The 18,568-nt window shown below is 43.8% G+C and overlaps 1 protein-coding gene across 2 annotated transcripts; it reads left to right on the top strand.

The window, feature by feature from the left end:
* The first annotated feature begins 22 nt into the window (after window positions 1–22).
* Window positions 23–17,286, top strand: Jpt2 (Jupiter microtubule associated homolog 2). 2 transcript variants are annotated; one of them, XM_027425014.2, is made up of 5 exons: window positions 23–171; window positions 5,390–5,538; window positions 8,182–8,324; window positions 14,087–14,135; window positions 14,897–17,286. In XM_027425014.2, exons 1-5 carry the CDS (start codon window positions 128–130, stop codon window positions 15,082–15,084), a joined length of 573 nt encoding a protein of 190 aa, XP_027280815.1. In that variant the 5' UTR covers window positions 23–127; the 3' UTR covers window positions 15,085–17,286. The 2 variants fall into 2 exon arrangements, with proteins under 2 accessions (XP_027280815.1, XP_027280816.1); XM_027425015.1 differs by lacking the exon at window positions 23–171 and adding an exon at window positions 228–247.
* Window positions 17,287–18,568: the final 1,282 nt, after the last annotated feature.

The following is an 18,568-nucleotide window of genomic DNA, read 5'->3' as shown; positions in this document are numbered from 1 at the left end:
ACGATAGGCTGCAGAAGTGTGATTGGCGTGGGAGGCGTCCAACGGGCTTGGGCGGGTCAGGGTACCTGCGCGGGACCAAGCGGGAACCGCCGCGCGGCGGCTGGGGAAGCGCGGGGCGGCGGCGGACATGTTCCAGGGCGCGGACGGCCAGGCTGGCGGGTCCGGCTCCAGGTGCGCGGGCGGGTGCTGGGGCCCGGGTGGACGCGTAACTGCAGCCACGTGGCGGGCGGGAGGCCCTACTCATGCGGTGGGTGTGACTCGTGGCTCCTCTGAGGGTGCTGAGCGCGCTCTCTCGGGTTGGCTGAAGCCGGGCCTCAGAAAGGCTGGGGAGCGCGCGCGGAGTGGACGCCGGGCGGCGGGACGAAGACACGTGTCTCTCCTGAAGAGCTTGTCTATGCTCGTCGCTAGCCGGGCGCTGCCGAGCTCCTTTTGCCGGCTCCTAAGTCCTTCCCGCGTCCAGCCTTCTTTGGTTGGTTACGACGAGCTTTGATTGTGGCTGAGTTGCGGCAGCAAAATGACCCAACTCACGACTAGGTGTTCATCGTGTGCACCTACTGGGCCTCCCTGGCCGGTCCTTTCCCAACACAGTTTCATCTGGACTTTCTGTCTGATCTGCTTTGAGTGATAAAACGAAACTGGTGTTCTAATGACTTCCCGAGCTCCTGAAGTTAGTTGTGAAGTAGGCGTCCATGGAGAGGATTTTAGGAAAAGGGAGAATTCCCCATTTGATATTGGAGTGTGGGGGCAAGGGAAGCTGCTTTAATTGGATGAGGAAGTATAATTGGAAGCCTCAATCTGTCTGGGCCATGTTCGCTAGTAACCGGGCTGTGGATGGCGTTTTACCCAGGAGGAGGGAAGATAGCGCCTACTCAGACTGACTGCTTCAAAGATTTACCTTGATTTTTGCCTGCAGCCACTGTAAGGTCTCCATTGCAGGATTCTTTCTTCTAACCCTGTCTTTTGTCTCTGCTGAAGATTTTTCTTGTGCTGGGGACTTTTGAACTGTAAAAGCATTATGGTATTGCTGTCATTCATCCATAAAATGGAAAATCGTGAGGAGTGTGCCCCACATCTGTTTCCCAGGGCTTTATCCCAGACCTGATCACTTCCTAAGTTTTTCTCAAGTTCACTGTTGCAGGGAGGTTCAGGGGCATTGACACTTTCCAGGTGTTTTCTCGTGCCATAGTCCACTTGCACTGTGTAGCTTTTCATCTTAGCCTGTATCTCTTACATTCTCTTGTATACTTTGAATATTTCTATTGAAACATTTAGGGGGTAAACTAAAGGGAAAAGCAATTAGAATGTACCTCCACATTGTGAATTTGGCCCTAAAATCTGAGCTGGCTAATCTTCCCCTAGCTCCTAACACTCCCGTTGGTGTTTTTGTGATAATGGCTGCTAGCAGCTTCCAGAAGGCCACACTGTGCCATTGTTATGGGCCCTATTTATTGAAAGGCCTATTGAACTCAGTCCCATTTGTGAGACCCTGCTGGGGCAGCCTTAAGATTTGCATTGCTGCTGTAGGCTGTGCAACTTGTGCTTGCCCCATTGTCTTTGGGATGGAAATGGACACTGCCCCAACCCAAATGCCCTTTATCTTTGCCAGAACTTTGTATGGCACCACTTTGCTTGCTTTCAAACTACAATTCAGACAAGTAGACAAAGCAGTACTAAATCCTTAATTTCTATATGCATATTAGCATTAATTTCAATAATTGTCATTTGTCTCCTGTAGTCCCACCATGGACTCAGTCTGGTCTCATATCCTCCCAAGGTGGCTTTGAGGTTCCAGGAGCACAGTGCTTCTTTTGCATCATGCACATGGGACACAAACCACTGATGCAGATCTTGGCTATGCTGTTAAATCTTGAGATCCAGCCAGACACTTGGTCACTCCATCCTTTGTGTCTGGAATTGGGTACAGAATAGCCACAGAGAGACTGGGAAGGTGAGAGTATAGAGCCAGGGCCTGGCAAAGTCAAACACCCAACAGATGTTAGTGGCTGGGAAAACAGCTGTCTTCAAGTAAATGGAAATGATTAGCAGTTGGGATGTGGAGGCAGAGGACTCAGAGTTCAAAGTTTGTCATTGGCTTTATAGTGAATTTGAGGCCAGCGCTGTTAAGATCCTGGCTCAACTCTTTCCAACCCCCAATAAGAAAATGAAGTAGGAATTTTAACTCAGGCTCACATGCAACTTTATACTAAATTAGTTCAGTTCTAATGATTACAGGTCCCTTTTTCAAAGAGCTAACCACCATAGACCCAAAAACCTGACAATCTGTAGGGAGATGGTGGCACTCACCTTTAATCTCAGCACTCTGGAGGCAGAGGCAGGCAGATTTCATGAGTTCGAGGACAGGAAGGGCAGGAATCCTATCTAGGAAAGAAACAAAAGAAAACAAAAAACCTTGACAATCCAAGAAAAACCTAAGGATGGTCAGAACTGTGTAGTTTTTCAATGGGCACTGATGTCAGGTAGTCTTAACTTGTTAAGTGTTTTCTAATGGACCTGGCTTTTGGTTAAACTTTTTTTTTAATTTCCTTTTCAAATGAGCTTTTCTATCCCTTCCTAAAGCACTTCAAGAAATGCTGTTGATGGATGGGGCAGGGTTCCCCTTCCCTCCTAAGAAGACAGTGGCCTGGCATCTGCGGTACTGGGTGTCCAGCCTTCATTTTCTGTTGAAGCATGACTGGCACATTTTGTTAAACCTCTGTAGGGCACTTGGGGGCCTCATTTTATACTTCCCTGCCTTACAGCCGGCAATCTGAGAACTCCAGTTACATTACACTGCAATAGGCCAACGCCTTTTTACCTCTTTGGATGAAACACATTTTAGATACTTTTGTTGTTGCTTTTGTTAACTAACCCTTGAGTAGCTGGTATTTGCATAGCTTTTCAGCCAGTCCTAACCCCTACTCTTGCCTTTTATGTGTCAATCATTCTTTGACTTTTAAGTTGTTGTGTGTTTTTTTTTTTTTTTTATGTGTGAGGTCATACATTCTCAGCACTTAGGCCTAGTGAAAGAAGGTGGGACCAGGTGTGGTGCACACCTATAATCTCAGTAGTGAGAGGCGGGGACAAAAGGAAATCTGTGCGTTAGGCCAGTCTGTTCTACGTAAGAGTTCCAGGACAGCCACAATTGCATAGATAACCTGTCTCAAAAACAAAACAAAAAATAAATGAGGAAGAATATGGGCCATTCACTTATTTAAAATTCACTCTCAAGTGGCCTCTCTTCAAAATGCACGTGTTGTTTTTATTTTTGAGGTAGGTGGTCTTGAGTAGCCTTGGTTGGCTTTGCATTCACTATATAATGGAGAATTACCCTTTTTGGTTTGGGTTTTAAGACAGGGTCTCTTTATGTAGACCTGGCTGCCCTGGAACTCACTGTGTCAGAGAAGTCTATCCACCTGCCTAAGCCTCCTGAATGCTGGGATTGAGGGCATGCCCCACTATGCCTGGCTATGGATAACTTGAATACTGATCTTCTACCAAGTGCTGGGATCACAGGTATTAGCTGCCATGCCTAACTAAGGCAGTTTAAAAGTCTGACCAGGGGTCGGGTAGTGGTGGTTCATGCCTTGGGTCCCAGCACTCAGGGGGCAGAAGCAGGTGGATCTCTGAGTTCCAGGATAGCCAGTGCTGTTACACGGAGAAACCCTGTCTCAAAAAACAAAAACAAAAAAAACAAAACAAAATACACACACAAGTCTAACCAGGTATCTGAAATATGCATACAAATTCTTTTACCATATTGCAGCTGTATACCTGTGCTCTGGACATCAGGGCAGAGCTTTGAGGTAATTGTAAGGATTCAGGCATTATGCTGGCCTGCCTCTGCCAACTGGCAGAATGCACTCAGGCAGTACCTTGGTCAGCCCAGGTGCAAAGGACCCCTTTAAAAGAAAGACCTCTGCCCACTTATGCCAGGCTGGCTCTTTTCCTCTCTCTTTCCTGCTGTTCCCCTGGGGTGGGCAGACAGGATTTTTCTTGTCTCCCTCTTCTCTTCTGTCCTATGTCTCTGTGTCTCTTTACGTCGTTTCTTGTTCCTTCCCCTGTTTGCCCTTTCTAATAAAACTTCTCACTAAGCTCTGTCTGCCTAGCATGTTTGTCCCCCTGCCTTGGTCACTCTCAATTGCCATGGAATCTGCCAAGGTTCCCCTCAAAATTTATCCTAACAGTAATTCCATAAGTCTTCAGTGGCTTCAGTAAAAACTATTCACTTTTTAACTTCCCAGTTGTGCCTGATGAAGTTTCCCAAAGGTTGGAACTTAAGGTGGGTGTGGCTGTTTGTGACTGGCACATGAAAACCACATTTTGTGAGTGTTTAATTAAAAGCTGTGCTTCTGGAATATCAGAGTTTAGAAGGGAATGCTCATCCATATGCCCTGATCTAAAGTAGACAATGCTGCCAGTATGGTGGTTTTTCTTCCTAGTCTAGGCAGTTCACTGGTTATACCAGACATCCCAATATAGTGAGTCTTTAAATCAGGAAAATTATCTTCAGAGATGATGAACCTAAGATAAAAGAGCTTTTTACAAGACACATAAGAAGGGGTCTGGATCAAAACCCAGCAAAGGATCTAGGGCATTGGCTGTATCCTAATGCCTTCCTAAAGGTCTCTGGGAAACAAGGGGAAGAACTCCTTTACTCTATCCTCCCAGGTTGGGCCTGACCCCAGATTAGCACCTATAAGTTCTGGCAGGAGAACCCCTGGCTTCCATGGCTACTAAGCAGAAAGGTTACATGTAAACTGACATAGCAAAGTTGAAGACTGCATGGAGAAGAGAACAAAATAATACCTCTTAAATTGTCTTTTATCCTGTTCAGAATCTAGAATGATATTAGCGGGGTAGTAAAACTAATTTCTGATCCTCATTACTGTAAATTATGACTCTTAAAAAATGTAAAGTTCCATATGTGGTCTGTCTTACCCCTATACCTGTATATGTGTGTTTCTGTGTAACCCATCTTGGCCTTGAACTCTTAAGTCCTGCCTCAATCTCCCAAATGCTGGGATTTACAGTCATGAACCACGAGCCCAGGGATGGCTCCACCCACAGTGCCCTGAGCCCTCCCACATCAATCACTACTTAATAAAATGTCCTATAGGCTTGCCTATAGCTCACTCTTAAGAGGCATTTTCTTAATTGGGGTTCCCTCACTTCAGAAGACAGCTTGTGTCAAGATGATATAAAATAGTTCTGGGTTTGTTTTGTTTTGTTTTGTTTTTCTAAGACAAGGTCTTACAACGTAGGCTACGCTAGCCTCAAACTCAGACATTTGCCTGCCTGGAATTGGGCTGGCCCATAGGAAAGAGACCTCTTAATGAGTCCTGGGAGCCTGTTAGTCGACTATCATTGACTGTGTTTACTCTGTTTATAGAGCCATGAAGCCCCCAGGAGGAGAATCAAGCAATCTTTTTGGAACTCCAGAAGAAGGTATTCCTTCAAGCAAGCCTAATAGGATGGCATCTAATATTTTTGGACCAACTGAAGAACCTAAAAACATACCCAAGAGGACAAATCCTCCAGGTGTGGTCTTTGTACTTCTTAGATCCCTTGGCTTTTTTTCTTTCTAAGATATTGTGTTAGGGTTATTTATCATTGCTGTGATAAAACACCATGACCATAGCATGTTGGGAAGGAAAGGGTTTATTTGGCTTATATTTCCACGTTACTGTTCATCATTTAAAGAAGTCAGAACAGAAACACAAACAGCAGGAACCTGGAGGCAGGAGCTGATTTAAAGGCCAGGGAGAAATGTCACTTAGCTTATTGGCTTGCTCAGCCTACTTTCTTATAGAACCCATGAGCAACAGTCCAGGGATGACTCCGCCTACAATGGATTGGGTCTTCCCACAAAACCACTAATTAAGACAAGGTCTTACTACATAGACCAGGCTGGCCTCAAACTCAGAGTTCTGCCTGCCTCTGCCTCCCCAGTGCTGTGATTAAAGACATACACTGCCCAACTTGTTCTGGGTTTGTTTGTTTGCTTGCTTTTTGTTGTTATTGGAAGACAGAATCTGTGTGCCCAGACTGTGAACTCAGAACCTTCCTGCTTGTCTCTGTGTGCCTCACTTTTCTTTTTACATGGGTTCTTCCAGACACCTTGCATAGCACCTTATCCCTCATGAACAGTTTCTTTTAAGGGAAAGAAGGGCTTTCCCTGACTGTCTCTTTCTCTCTTGAAGGTGCCTAGAGTGTCTTTTGTGTTCCATCTACATAGCACATGACCTGCTGAAGTTGCCAAGGGTACTGGGTGATGGGTTTCTGGGAATCAGCGCCCCTAATATTCTGAAATTTTATGCAAATTGTACGGATCAGTTCTAAGACAGTCAGGGCTACACAGAGAAACCCTGTGTTGAAACCCCACCCTCATAAATTTCCATGGATTGCTTCTTTGGTTTTTTATTTGTTTAAGATTTATTTACTATGTATACAGTGCTCTGTCTACATGTATGCCTGCATGCCAGATCTCATTATACATGGCTGTGAGCCACCATGTGGCTGCTGGGAATAGAACTCAGAACCTCTGGAAGAGCTGCCAGTGCTCTTAACCTCTGAGCCATCTCTCCAGCCCACTTCTTTAGTTATATGGTATTGTTTGACTTTTCCTGGGGAGATATAAACAGACTTCTGGTCACCCTAGATAGCCCATCAGCAACAGACCAAATAAACAGTCCATCCAAGTCCAGCTTGGTAAACCAAGTTTACTGGCATGTTTTATAGGAGCATCAATGAAGGGTTACCTGGAAGGAGTATGGGTGACTCAAATACCTCCATCACAAAAAAGTCCTGTGTCAACATGGATAGTGGCCTCCTGAAAGTTGCATAGATTAATGCCCCCTTGAGTTAACTTCCATGTCGTGTGTATTCTAACATTTCCTGACACCCTATGTATCTGGATCATGATTACATATAGCTGGATACTATATCAAATGATATATAGAGGGAGTGGCTGGAATTTCAAGTGAGGGTCTAATGACCCACCCATCACCTCCTATGAGGGCACTAGTCAACGTCTCTCTTGTTGAGGGTCTCATGCAGGTAATCACAGCTATTTGGGTTATGGTAATGTCTATGTTATACCTGGAAGACAGTGCTCCATATCATATGGGAAGCATAATTAGCATGTATTGGTTATTTGCACTATGGACATTGCCTCAAGCATTTGTCCTGGGAACACCAGCAACTTACAGAATCCTCACACAACCTAAGAGATTGGTCCATACGTTGTCCTCATTGTACAGTTGAGGAATTAGAGGCATAGAAAGGCTGGGTAACTTAGAACAATATGGGTAGTCTATGGGGGTATTTTTTCTGTTGTAGATTATAGCTTTAGTTGGTGTACTTTGGTGTAATGCTGTGGGAAAGGTGGGTGCTTGGTATCTACTGAGTGAAGACATCAATTGGTGTTTTGTACCTTTTCCCCTAACCTAGGCATCCTTCTATAATGTCCAGGCCTTGGGCTATATGATCTGCTTGAGATGCACATTTCTATAACAGCTTCATAAACTCGGTGGGCAGCAAGGAGCATGTCTCTTAACTTGTTGATGTCTAGTCTCACTACAAATTCTAGCCAGAAGAAGGTCAATGACTAACTTATTTTTCAGATTATAGGTTCACCATGAATAGTAGTGAACTAAACATTTAGTTATTTACTTTCAATCTGTTTAAGAACTTCCTGAGGCCAGGCAGTGGTGGTACACATCTTTAATCCTAGCACTTGTGAGGCAAAGGAAGGTGAATTTTTGTGAGATTGACACCAGCCTACAGAGCAAGTTCCAGGACAGCTAGGGCTGTTACACAGAGAAACCCTATCTTGGAAAACAAACAAAAAAAGAACTCTTTCTGATTAACAAAGGAGACTTTCCACTGGAAAACTTACATTGTTCAGCATTAAAGGATTTCTGGGGAGAGGTTATATTTTATTCCTTCTCCCTTTTAGAGTCCAGCCCAGGGCAGCTTGGTTGTATACATGAAAGCTGCAACAGACCAGGTTAAGGATTAGCTAGGATGTGAGGCTTCAGGGATTGAAGTTATTATCCTACCCTATTTCCCTGGAACTTAGGAAGACGGTAAGTCTTTAATAAAAGGTTGTCTCTCCAGGTAACAGTGGAGTAGGATCAGGTGGGTGTTCCAATGTTCATTACTCTGTGATTGTTTCTGCAGGAGGCAAAGGAAGTGGTATCTTTGATGAATCGACTCCTGTGCAGACTCGACAACGTCTAAACCCACCTGGTGGGAAGACTAGTGACATATTTGGGTCCCCAGTCACTGCCACTGCACCCCTGGCACACCCAAACAAGCCCAAGGTATGGACAACATATGGAAAAATAAAAGTTGTGCCAACTTAATTCCTTATAAAAGTTCCAAGGCAGCTGTGACACAGTTAGAAAGAGACATATAGACAATGTTGGTTTTCCAGGTATGGTCATTCATCATTAGATTTGGAGTCACCAGAAAACATGTTTCAACCTCATAACTAAATCCCTGGGGGAAGCAGTTCTGCTCGCCTTTCTACACAGCAGCTGCCTATCTGTGCTACCCTGCTTTGTGTACATGAAGTCTGGTGACTGAGCACAAAGCATAAGGGTTTGACCCTCGTTGATCTTTGACAGGAAAGATGATGGGTCTGTTCTTTCTATGGTACTGGAGATTAAACGTGGGACTTAGTACATTCTAGACAAATGCTCTACCTGAGAGCTACCTCCCCTGCCCAAGGTGGCTCTTGATGGGCTTTCCTCCACACAAGGCTGAGCTTGTGTTACTTGTCTTTGAGGATTTATGGTGCTAGGCAAACAGGATCACAGGCCTCAGATCCAGTGAAAGTACCCTTGTAATAAAAGAACATGATCTTTGCCTGTACTCCAGCTCAGGAGCTGCTGGGAAAAGAATATCAGAACAATGTGGCTTTGGACTTGACCTTTGAACATATGATTAGATTTATGAACTCTCTGGGCTGAGGCAGAGGCTTGGCCAAAGCCAGCCTTAGCTGCCTTCTGTCCCAGAGATTACTGGTAATGAAGCCCAGGACTATATTATTATTATAATTATTATCAGTATATTTATGTTATTTAGTATTTTTATTTAAATTTTTCTTAGATTTTTAAATTTTATATGTATGACTATTTCCATGTATGCATGTTTGTACGCCATGTGTGTGCCTGGTGTCTGATGAGGTCAGAGGGCAGGAGGTGCCCTGGTTCTGAAAGTTATGAATGTTTGTGTGTGATGTTAATTGAACACAAATCCTCTGCAGGATGCTACTCGTGCTCTTAATTGCTGAGCCATCTGTCCATCCCCTCACCTCCCTTTAATTGGAGACCAGGTCCCATACTGTACCCTAGACTGGCCTCGATCTCTCTACATAGCCCAGGACAGCCTTAAATTTGAAGCAATCCTCCTGTTTTAACAGTCCAAGTACTGAGATTTATAGATATTTTTTTTCCACACCAGTTTTTTTTTTTTTTTTTTTTTTTTTTTTTTTATGGTGTTTTGTTTTGTTCTGAGACATAGTTTCTCTCTGTATCCTTAACTGTCTTGTAACTCACCCTATAGACTAGACTGGCCTCAAACTCACAGAGATCCACCTGCCTCTGCTTCTGGAGTGCTGGGATTAAAGATGTGCACTGCCACGACTGCCCGGCCCATGAACCCACCAGTTTTTATTCAGTGCTAGGATCTTTGTGTATGCTGAGCAAGTATAATATATATGTCTCCATCCACCTTCAGTTTTTCTCCATCTTTTTAGTAGCCAAAAGATAGGGTCTAGCCAGATGTAGTGACACAGGTCTAGCTCGTTAGAGGTAGAGACAGGAGGACCAGGAGTTGAGAGTCATCTGCTACAGTGTCTTGATACCAGCCTGGGTAACTTGAGACATTATCTCAAATTAAAAAAACAAAGAGAGAAGGCTGGGTGGTGGTGGCTCAGGCCTTTAAGAAAGAGCCAGGCAGATCTCTGAGTTCGAGACCAGCCTGGTCTACAAGAGCTAGTTCCATGACAGCCTCCAAGGCCACAGAGAAACTGTGTCTCGAAACCCACCCCCACCCCCCCAGAAAAACAAAGTAGGTAGGAAGGGAGAGAAAGGTTCTATACCAACATTTCACACCTGTAATTTCAGTATTAGATGCTTAAAACAGAAGATCCAGATCTCAAGACAAATATCGATATATGGTAAGACCTTGCCATATTTGTTTTGTTTGGAGAGATGGTTCAGTGGTTAAGAGCACTGACTACTGTTGCAACACACATGGCAGCTCACACCTGTCTGTAACTCCAAGATCTAACACCCTCACACAGACATAAATGCAGGCAAAACACCAGTGGAAATAAAAATAAAATTACTTTAAAAAACCAGCATGGTCTACAAGAGCTAGTTCTAGGACAGTCTTCAAAGCCACGGAGAAACCCTGTCTAGAAATACTCAAAAAGAAAAAAAAAAGAGTAATAAGGTATAGTTTTTTTTTTCCCCCTGACCCCACCAAGGTACAGCTTTTTAAAACAGGAAATTCTTTTTGTTGTTCTTGTTTTTGTTTTCAAGACAGTTTCTCTGCGTAACTTTGGAGGCTGTCCTCTTGTATACCAGGCTACTCTTGAACACACAGAAATCTGCCTGCCCCTGCCTCCCGAGTTCTGGGATTAAAGGTATGTGCCACCAGCAGGAAATTCTTAGCCATTTCTGGAGTTATGTATGGGAAATCATTGGATTTAATACTGCTCATTGCAGTATTAAAGTAGAGATTTAGAGACTTAAACAAGAAAAGAACAACAAATGGAGCCAGACGGTGGTGGCACAGAACTCTGTGAGATCGAGGCAGCCTGGTCTACAGAGTGAGCTCCTGAACAGCCAGGGCTACACAGAGAAACCCTGTCTCAAAAAAACAAAACAAAACAGCAACAAATGGGAGTGCAGAAATCTTGGCTGGCCTGGTCAGATCACCCATGTTTCCTGCTTGAAGTGTTGAAGACCATCCAGTGGATACTAGTTGTATTGGTTTCAGAGAGAAAAATCTTTGTGTTTGTGGGAACTCTACTGCACTTGCACTAGATCAGAGCTGCTCTATGGAGTAGCACTTCTCCACTGAGGAAGGGCCTGAATTAGCTGTGAGTGTAAATTAAGTGTAGCAATGCAGCTACTATTCAGTGCTGGGAATTAAACCTAAGGCTTTGTGTGTGCCTTAGGAACATGTGCTCTACCAACTCATTCCTTTTCCATAGAACAAGAGGAATCAAAAAATACTTGCTAAACATTAGGGTCCTTTGGCTCAGGAGCATTGTTTATCACAAGCTCATTAGAGATAGGGCCAGTTTCAGGATGAAATCAGGATATACAAGAAGCCTGAAATGTCTTATAATACCAGAGAGCCAAGAAAGTATCACAGATAATAAGAACCAACGGAAAGAAGAGGCATGTTCCACAGAGAAACCATTGGGTCATCAACAAGGACAGTAATTGCAATGGATTAAAACTCGCCAACTATTTTGAGTTTGTTGTTTGAAAATAATCTAATTTTAGACCTTTAGAGGTTGCAAATAAATAAATAAATGTTTAACAGAACAGGGCGTGGTAGCACATGCCTTGCTGGGCGTTGGTGGCGCACACCTTTAGTCCCAGCACTCGGGAGGCAGAGGCAGGTAGATCTCTGTGAGTTCGAGGCCAGCCTGGTCTCCAGAGCGAGTGGCAGGATAGGCTCCAAAGCTACACAGAGAAACCCTGTCTCAAACAAACAACAAAAAAAAATCAGGGCGTGGTAGCACATGCCTTTAATCTCAGGAGTCAGGGGCAGGTGGATCTCTGTGAATTCCAGGCCCCTTAGTTCCAGGATAGCCAAGGACACTTAGACTGTCTCAAAAACATGTGCCCCTCCCCCAACCAAAACAAAACCAAAAAACAACCTTGTTTAGCAGAGTTTCCTGTATGAAGTGTAGTGATATTAGCTGTTAAAGAAAAGTCCCCTTGGGCTGGAGAGATATGGCTCAGAGGTTAAGAGTGCCGACTGCTCTTCCAGAGGTCCTTAGTTCAATTCCCAGCAACCACATGGTGGCTCACAACCATCTGTAATGTGATATGGTGCCCTCTTCTGGTGTGCAGATATACATGGAAGCAGAATGTTGTATACATAATTAATAGATAGATAGATAGATAGATAGATAGATAGATAGATAGATAAGTAAAATCTTTAAAAAAATAAAAAGAAAAGTCCCCTTTACAAAAGTACTGTAAGATACCAGCAAGATGGGTCAGTGGGTGAAGCTACTTCTTGCCCAAGTCTGAAGGCCTGAGTTTGATCCCTTGGACCCACTAGGTAGGAGGAGGGAACAGCCTCTGAAAAGTTGTCCTCTGGCCTCAACATACATATCATAGCAGGCCCCTCCCCAACCCTCAGTAAATAATAAATGTACTTTAAAGTTGAATACAGTGGGTGCACCTGTTAATGGAAGCTATTTGGGAGGGTGATGCAACAGAATTGTGACTTGGAGGCTAGCCTGAGGAGCATAGTAAGATCACAAGGCAGGGGGCTGTATTCCAACTTGTAAACAATGTATAATCATAGAGTAGTAAAATACCAGCACTTTGTAAACCTGGTCCTGAAGGGGTAGGCTTAGATGATAGTCAATAGCTACTAACAGAGTAAAATAAGAACCAACCAATAGTTACAGCTTCCTAATAAAAGTCCATCATAGACCACCTCAGGTCAGCATCTCCCAAAAGTCAAGCCTAAGTAGTCTCAAAATGGAAGGGTTTCTTTTGGGTTTAGTTTGTTTGTTTTTTAAATTCAGTGCTCTCTTATCAGCATGATGGAACACACGTTTTGTTTTGTTTTGTTTTGAGACAAGGTTTCTCTGTGTAACAGCCCTGGCTGTCCTGGAACACTCTCCAATAGACCATGCTGGCCTCAAACTAAAAGATCTGTCTGCCTTTGCCTCCAGAGTGCTAGGATTAAAGGCATGGGCTACTACTGCCCAGCAATCAACCGGTTGGTTGGTTGGTTGGTTGGTTGGTTGGTTGTTTATGAGCAATCTTTACAATTTGGAGCCTGGTGTAGTTACTTTTTCAAAAGCCACATCTTGAGGTACTTACGAAAAAATAACTAGGATTTATTTTGGTATAATCCGGAAGGTTTAGAGTGCTTTGTTGAGACGTGGATGGCAGTGAGCTAGCACCACTGTTGCAGTTCAGCAGGTTACATGGGCTCACTCACAAATGTTTTGCATTGCTAGAGATCAAACCCAAAGAGGCTCTTGCACTAACCATTGAGCAGCAATCTAGCCTACTAGTTTATTGTGAAATTGTATTATTTTTAGTTACATGTGGGTGTCTGCACATGAGAGCAGGTACTCTCAGAGGTATCATATTCCACTGGAGCAGGAGTTACAGACAACTAAGAACTGATCTCAGGTAATATGGAAGAACAGCAAGAGATCTTAACCACAGAGCCATCTCTCCACCCACTGCAAAGATCTTAAAGTTTAAAAGTAAAGCAGACTTAGCCTGGGGGGGGGGGTCACTTTAATCCCAGGACTCTGAAGTCAGAAGCTGGTGAATCTCTGAGTTTGAGGCTAGAAAGTTCCAGGAGAGGCAGGGCTACACAGAGAAACCCTGTCTCCAAAAAATCAAATAAGCTGGGCGTATGTCTTTAGTCCCAGCCCTTGGGAGGACAGAGGCAGATGGATCTCTCTGAGTTCGAGGACAGCCTGGTCTACAGAGCAAATTCCAGGATGGCTCCAAAGCAATACAAAGAAACCCTGTCTTGAAAAAACAAAACAAATGAACAGTGAAGCAGACCCTATAGTGCAGTCTATAACCCCAGCTGTTCAGGAAGTTGAATACCTGCCTGCCTACAGAGTGAGTTCAAGCCTACACTTCAGAAAATTTTATGAGATCCTGTCTCAGAAAGTAAAAAGAGAACTTGAGGATGTGGCCTGGTGGTAGACTGCTTTCCTGGCAAGCATGAGGTCCTAGGTTCAAGCCTTAGGTGGCAAGATTTAAAAAAAAAAAAAAAGCAGTCATCCATCCTCAGATATCCTTGTCTACCTGAATGAGTGTTAATCTGATGGCTTTTCTTATTGTAGGATCATGTTTTGCTCTGTGAAGGTGAAGACTCTAAATCTGACCTGAACGGTAAGTGTATTTCCTGCCCCTTCTATGAGACTTTATGCCAGAAGAATTGCTAGTATATTTGGCAAACAAAAGGTAGCATTCCTCCATGTCTTCCAAGACAGCTGACCAAATCAATCATGAGAGAGTGGCCAAGAGGCTGGAGAGATGGCTCAGATGACTCACTGGCCATCTTCAGAGGACCCGGGTTCAATTCCCAGCATTCACAACTGTCTCTGACAGTTGTTCTGCACCTTCACATAGACATATATGCAGGCAAAACACCAATGCACATTAGATAGATAGGCAGGCAGGCTAAGGGGTTTAGTGTTTAAAGGGGGCTGGGGTCATGAGCATAGTTACTTCTGGTAATACTTTCAGGTTTTCTTTTCTTCTAGAACAGTGATTCTCAACCTAATGCGACCCTTTAATACAATTCCACATGTTGTGGTGACCTCCAACCATAAAATTATTTCCATTGCTACTTCATAACTATAATTTTGCTACTGTTAGGAGTCATAAATATCTGTGTTTTCCAATGGTCTTAGGTGACCTCTGTGAAAGGGTCATTCAACCCCTAAAGGAGTTGCAACCCAGAGGTTGATAATCACTGTTCTAGAAGCTCATTTGTGCCAGTATGAATGGTGGGGATCCAGAATGCTGCATGAGCTTGAGACCAAGTGGGGCCTAGTAGAATTCAGAGCTTACTCAATATTCAATTAGCGTAGCTTGCTTCATAGTGTAGTTACTGCCTCTCACAGACAAATATTGACTTTGTCCCACAGCTACAACAAACTCCACACCCAAAGGAGAACAGAGCGAGAAGGGAAGCTCAAAAGAAGCAGACCATGCCAAAATACCAGAGCCTACACCTACAGTTGACAGTCATGAGCCCAGACTGGGGCCACGACCTCGTTCCCACAACAAGGTCCTGAACCCACCAGGAGGCAAATCCAGCATCTCCTTCTATTGAGAGGCTCCTGCTCTACCTGTAATCAGACCAGACACTCAGAGATAGGGTGTTGAATGTTAGTGCTTCTTTTAACCCAAACAAGTCGGGGTGGGAGAGGGTTTGTCATGCGTATGGGGTTGGCTGCTCATGGGCCTTGTTGCCATTGGAAGAGTGGCAGAGAGAGAGGACTGTGCCTTCCAGACTGCCAAGATACACATCTGTGGGGATAAAATGGGGCGTTCTTATGCCTCCTCTCTAGTTGTTCTGTGTAGAACAATAAGGTTCTGGGGAGGGCAGAAGAGACAGTTCCCATTAGCAAAAGGATCACTAGGGTCTATCTTACTCTGTATCAGCAATCTGCTGGCTGTTGGACATCTAAGAATGGCTTGATCAGGGGAAGAAAAAAAAAAAAAAAAAAAACCAGTCTACCTATCCCTCACTGGTATGGAGGAGAAACACATAAACGGAACTCTTAAGACAGAGTGAAGTCTACATAGCCTCTCCTTTCAGGGAATGCTTATCACCAAAATGTTCCCACCTCTAAGATTACCTCTGAACCCTAGTGTCTCCTCCCCTTTTCCCCCCCTCAGTACATCACCCTATAGTGTTGGAACATGACTGTTCTTTCTGGTAGCAGTCAACAGAAAGTCAAACAGTTATTGTAAGTCTTGTCCTGAGTGGAACGTTTTATATCCTGATCCTCTGAATTGTGCCCTTCCTGCACCTAAAACTGTGGCCAGGTCTAGGTAGCAGCCTGTCTTCCCCTATGGTTGGCTTGGTTCCTGCCATGCCAGAATTGCATATGGGTTTTGTTTCTCTCATCAGCCTTAAATCTGGGCCTTAGTTCCTCACCCGTGAGGGGGCTCTTGCTATCCATGGTTCTTCTATACATAAGGTCTCGGGCCTCTGCAGGGCATAAAACACTGCTCTGATATGTCCAGGTATTGGGTGAATTCTTGGTTTCCCATCTTGCTTTGTTCCTGTAGTTGGGAGGAAGACCTGCTGAAGGATACTGGGATGGACTGGTTTCTTTACCAATCTACAGAGGTTTCTTAGGAATACCCATGGGCTGTGCTTCTAACACCTAGAGAAACGTCACTGTGGTCCACCAAAGCAAAGAAGCTGCTTCTGACTTCTCAACCTCGCTCACAAACAGTGCTCCTTGGGCCTGGGTATTAAGTGTTTTGGTAATAAAGTCACAACTGTCATCTGACAGCAGAGATAGTGGGCTCCACAGTCATGCTGCTGCTACGTGTCCCTCCTGGTCAGCCCTCAAGGGCTGCATGCAGCCATGGTTTCTTCTTTCCCCCTTCCGGTGGGCGTCTGTGTAAAGGGCTAAGTGGTGCTACTTTTGTTTCTAGTGCCTACAGAGCTTCATAGCAGATGCCAGAAATGTCCTCATTAAATTTTGGAAAGCGACCTTTTTGAAGTCACACTTATATTGACCTAGATGTTTAAGTGCCTGCAGGAGCCACCTGCCAAATTCTGCTTCCTACACCTGGTTCATTGAGGGGTCTGACCATGGCTTTGTCAACCAAAGAGTTTTTCCCCTTCAGGTGCCCTGTATCCTGAAGCTAAGAAACATGTACTACATGTGTGTGATTCTGTAACAATTGAAATGGGTTGTGGTTTAGTCATGAGGATGTCATTTGAAATTCAGAGCATTTTTTCCATTTTAAGAAAATGTCATAAATGTTTGCTTTATTTAGCCCAGACACTAATGTCTTTAACTTATAAGGAAATAACACAATGATAGAAATAAACCTCTGTTGTAACTGCTTTCTTAAGTAGAAAATGATTTGTGAATTCTAAATTGGATTGTCAAGAAGGAATCTGACTTGATCACTGCGCAGGCCCTGAGGTTAGCCCACTGAGGAAAGCTGCAGCCCCACTTGCTGGCCTGGGTAGCTGGGAGGGAACTGGGCCTGAGACAGCTCCCCTATCTTTCTGTTTTTCTCTGAAGCTGGGCTTAGAGCATGGGCATTCTGCCTCCTGGAAGGAGTTGCTACCCAGCTAAACCCAATGGTATACAGATGTTATACAGTTATCACTTGCATTAAGCCTTAAAACTCTTTTTAAGTGCATTTGGTGCCAACATTTTTCTAGCACTGTGTCAGCAAGAAACCTGTCCTTACATCACAATGTAATTTTGATAGTAATGTTTTGTTATTTTTATGAGGCAGAAATGGGTATAATGGTTGAATTAAACTTAGTAACCACATACTTACAGCTTGTGTGTATTTGTGTATGAGCTCCTCCATAGTTGGGGGGGGCCACAATTCCTGAAACTGTGGCCCCTTTTCATAGCTTTCTGTTCATAATGATTACTTCTCCCTTCCTTGATCTTGATCTAGAAATGTCCAAGATAATCATGTCTTAAGATTTGAGCAGAATTAATGAGCAATATGCTGTAACCTACTATCTAGTTTTCTGTAGTTGAAGCGTATTCGTTAGGACAAGTGATGTGAAAACTTAACTGGCTCAAACTTGGCTTTGAAATAACCCAGTAACAAGCCTTGCATTGATGAGGTGGGGTGTCCAGCTATTCAGCTTTGTTGAGAAAACATGGGTTGAATGTCTTTGCTGTGTGTTTATCATCTGTTTTCATATGTCCAGTCAAACTCATATCCTCATGTGAATTATATGGACTGTGGCAGAGTGACTACCTACGTAGTGAGTCTCTCTGAAGTTTAACATCATTCTGAATACAGAACCAAGGCTTAAGATATAAACCAACACTTCACAAGCCAGGAGTGGTGGCACACATCTTTAATCCCAGTGTTTGTGAGGCAGAATCAAGCGGATCTCTGTGAGTTCAAGGACACCCTGGTCTAAGTAGGTAGGTAGACTGATACTTCACAAAGAAAATAAATGTGTATTACCTGAAACAACATCTTAACTTGCTTGTCTACACATAATTAGAAATGTAATGAGTTTCATGAACTGGATTAGAAACTGACAATTCAGTATCATGTTAGCAACTGTTCCAGCCCTGGACAGGCACTTTAAGATGTCTGCATGACTCCAGAGGCTGACTCTGGGTGGCTCTGTCTGTGATAAGAGTGAGGAGGTGAAAATGTCACAGTTGCCATCTCTAGTCTCATTTGTAGATAGAAATAATGCTGGAATTACATGGTTTTGTGTTAGCTCCTAAACTAACATTCTATTCCTAATTTTTAGCATTCTGAAATCCAATTCATGACAGAATGAAAGAGACATAGCAGGGATAATTGGGCTTTTTCAGACAATAGGGACATGATTAAAGTAGCACTTTTGACATGTATTACTGGGATAAGACAACATAACCATGACAACTTATAAAAGAAGTATATGGTTCCATAGGTATGAGTCCATCACCGTCATGGCAGGGAAGCATACAGCAAGCAACCATGGTAGAGCAAACAACTCACATCTTAAACCTCAAAGTCTGGCCCCAGTACATACTTCTTTGAACACAGCCACACTTCCTAAGCCTCCCCAAACAGCATAGCATCATCAACTGGGG

Source organism: Cricetulus griseus, chromosome 7 (assembly GCF_003668045.3).
Source record: "Cricetulus griseus strain 17A/GY chromosome 7, alternate assembly CriGri-PICRH-1.0, whole genome shotgun sequence".
In the NCBI taxonomy this organism is placed as follows: Eukaryota; Metazoa; Chordata; class Mammalia; order Rodentia; family Cricetidae; genus Cricetulus; species Cricetulus griseus.
This window is presented reverse-complemented; position numbering and strand designations above follow the sequence as displayed.

Excerpts from the sequence above, each read along its gene's own strand:
- Jpt2 (XM_027425014.2), top strand. The coding sequence starts at position 128 with ATGTTCCAGGGCGCGGACGGCCAGGCTGGCGGGTCCGGCTCCAG. Across the intron at positions 8,325-14,086 it reads CACACCCAAACAAGCCCAAG|GATCATGTTTTGCTCTGTGA; the intron begins GTATGGACAACA and ends TTCTTATTGTAG. Across the intron at positions 14,136-14,896 it reads CTCTAAATCTGACCTGAACG|CTACAACAAACTCCACACCC; the intron begins GTAAGTGTATTT and ends TTTGTCCCACAG.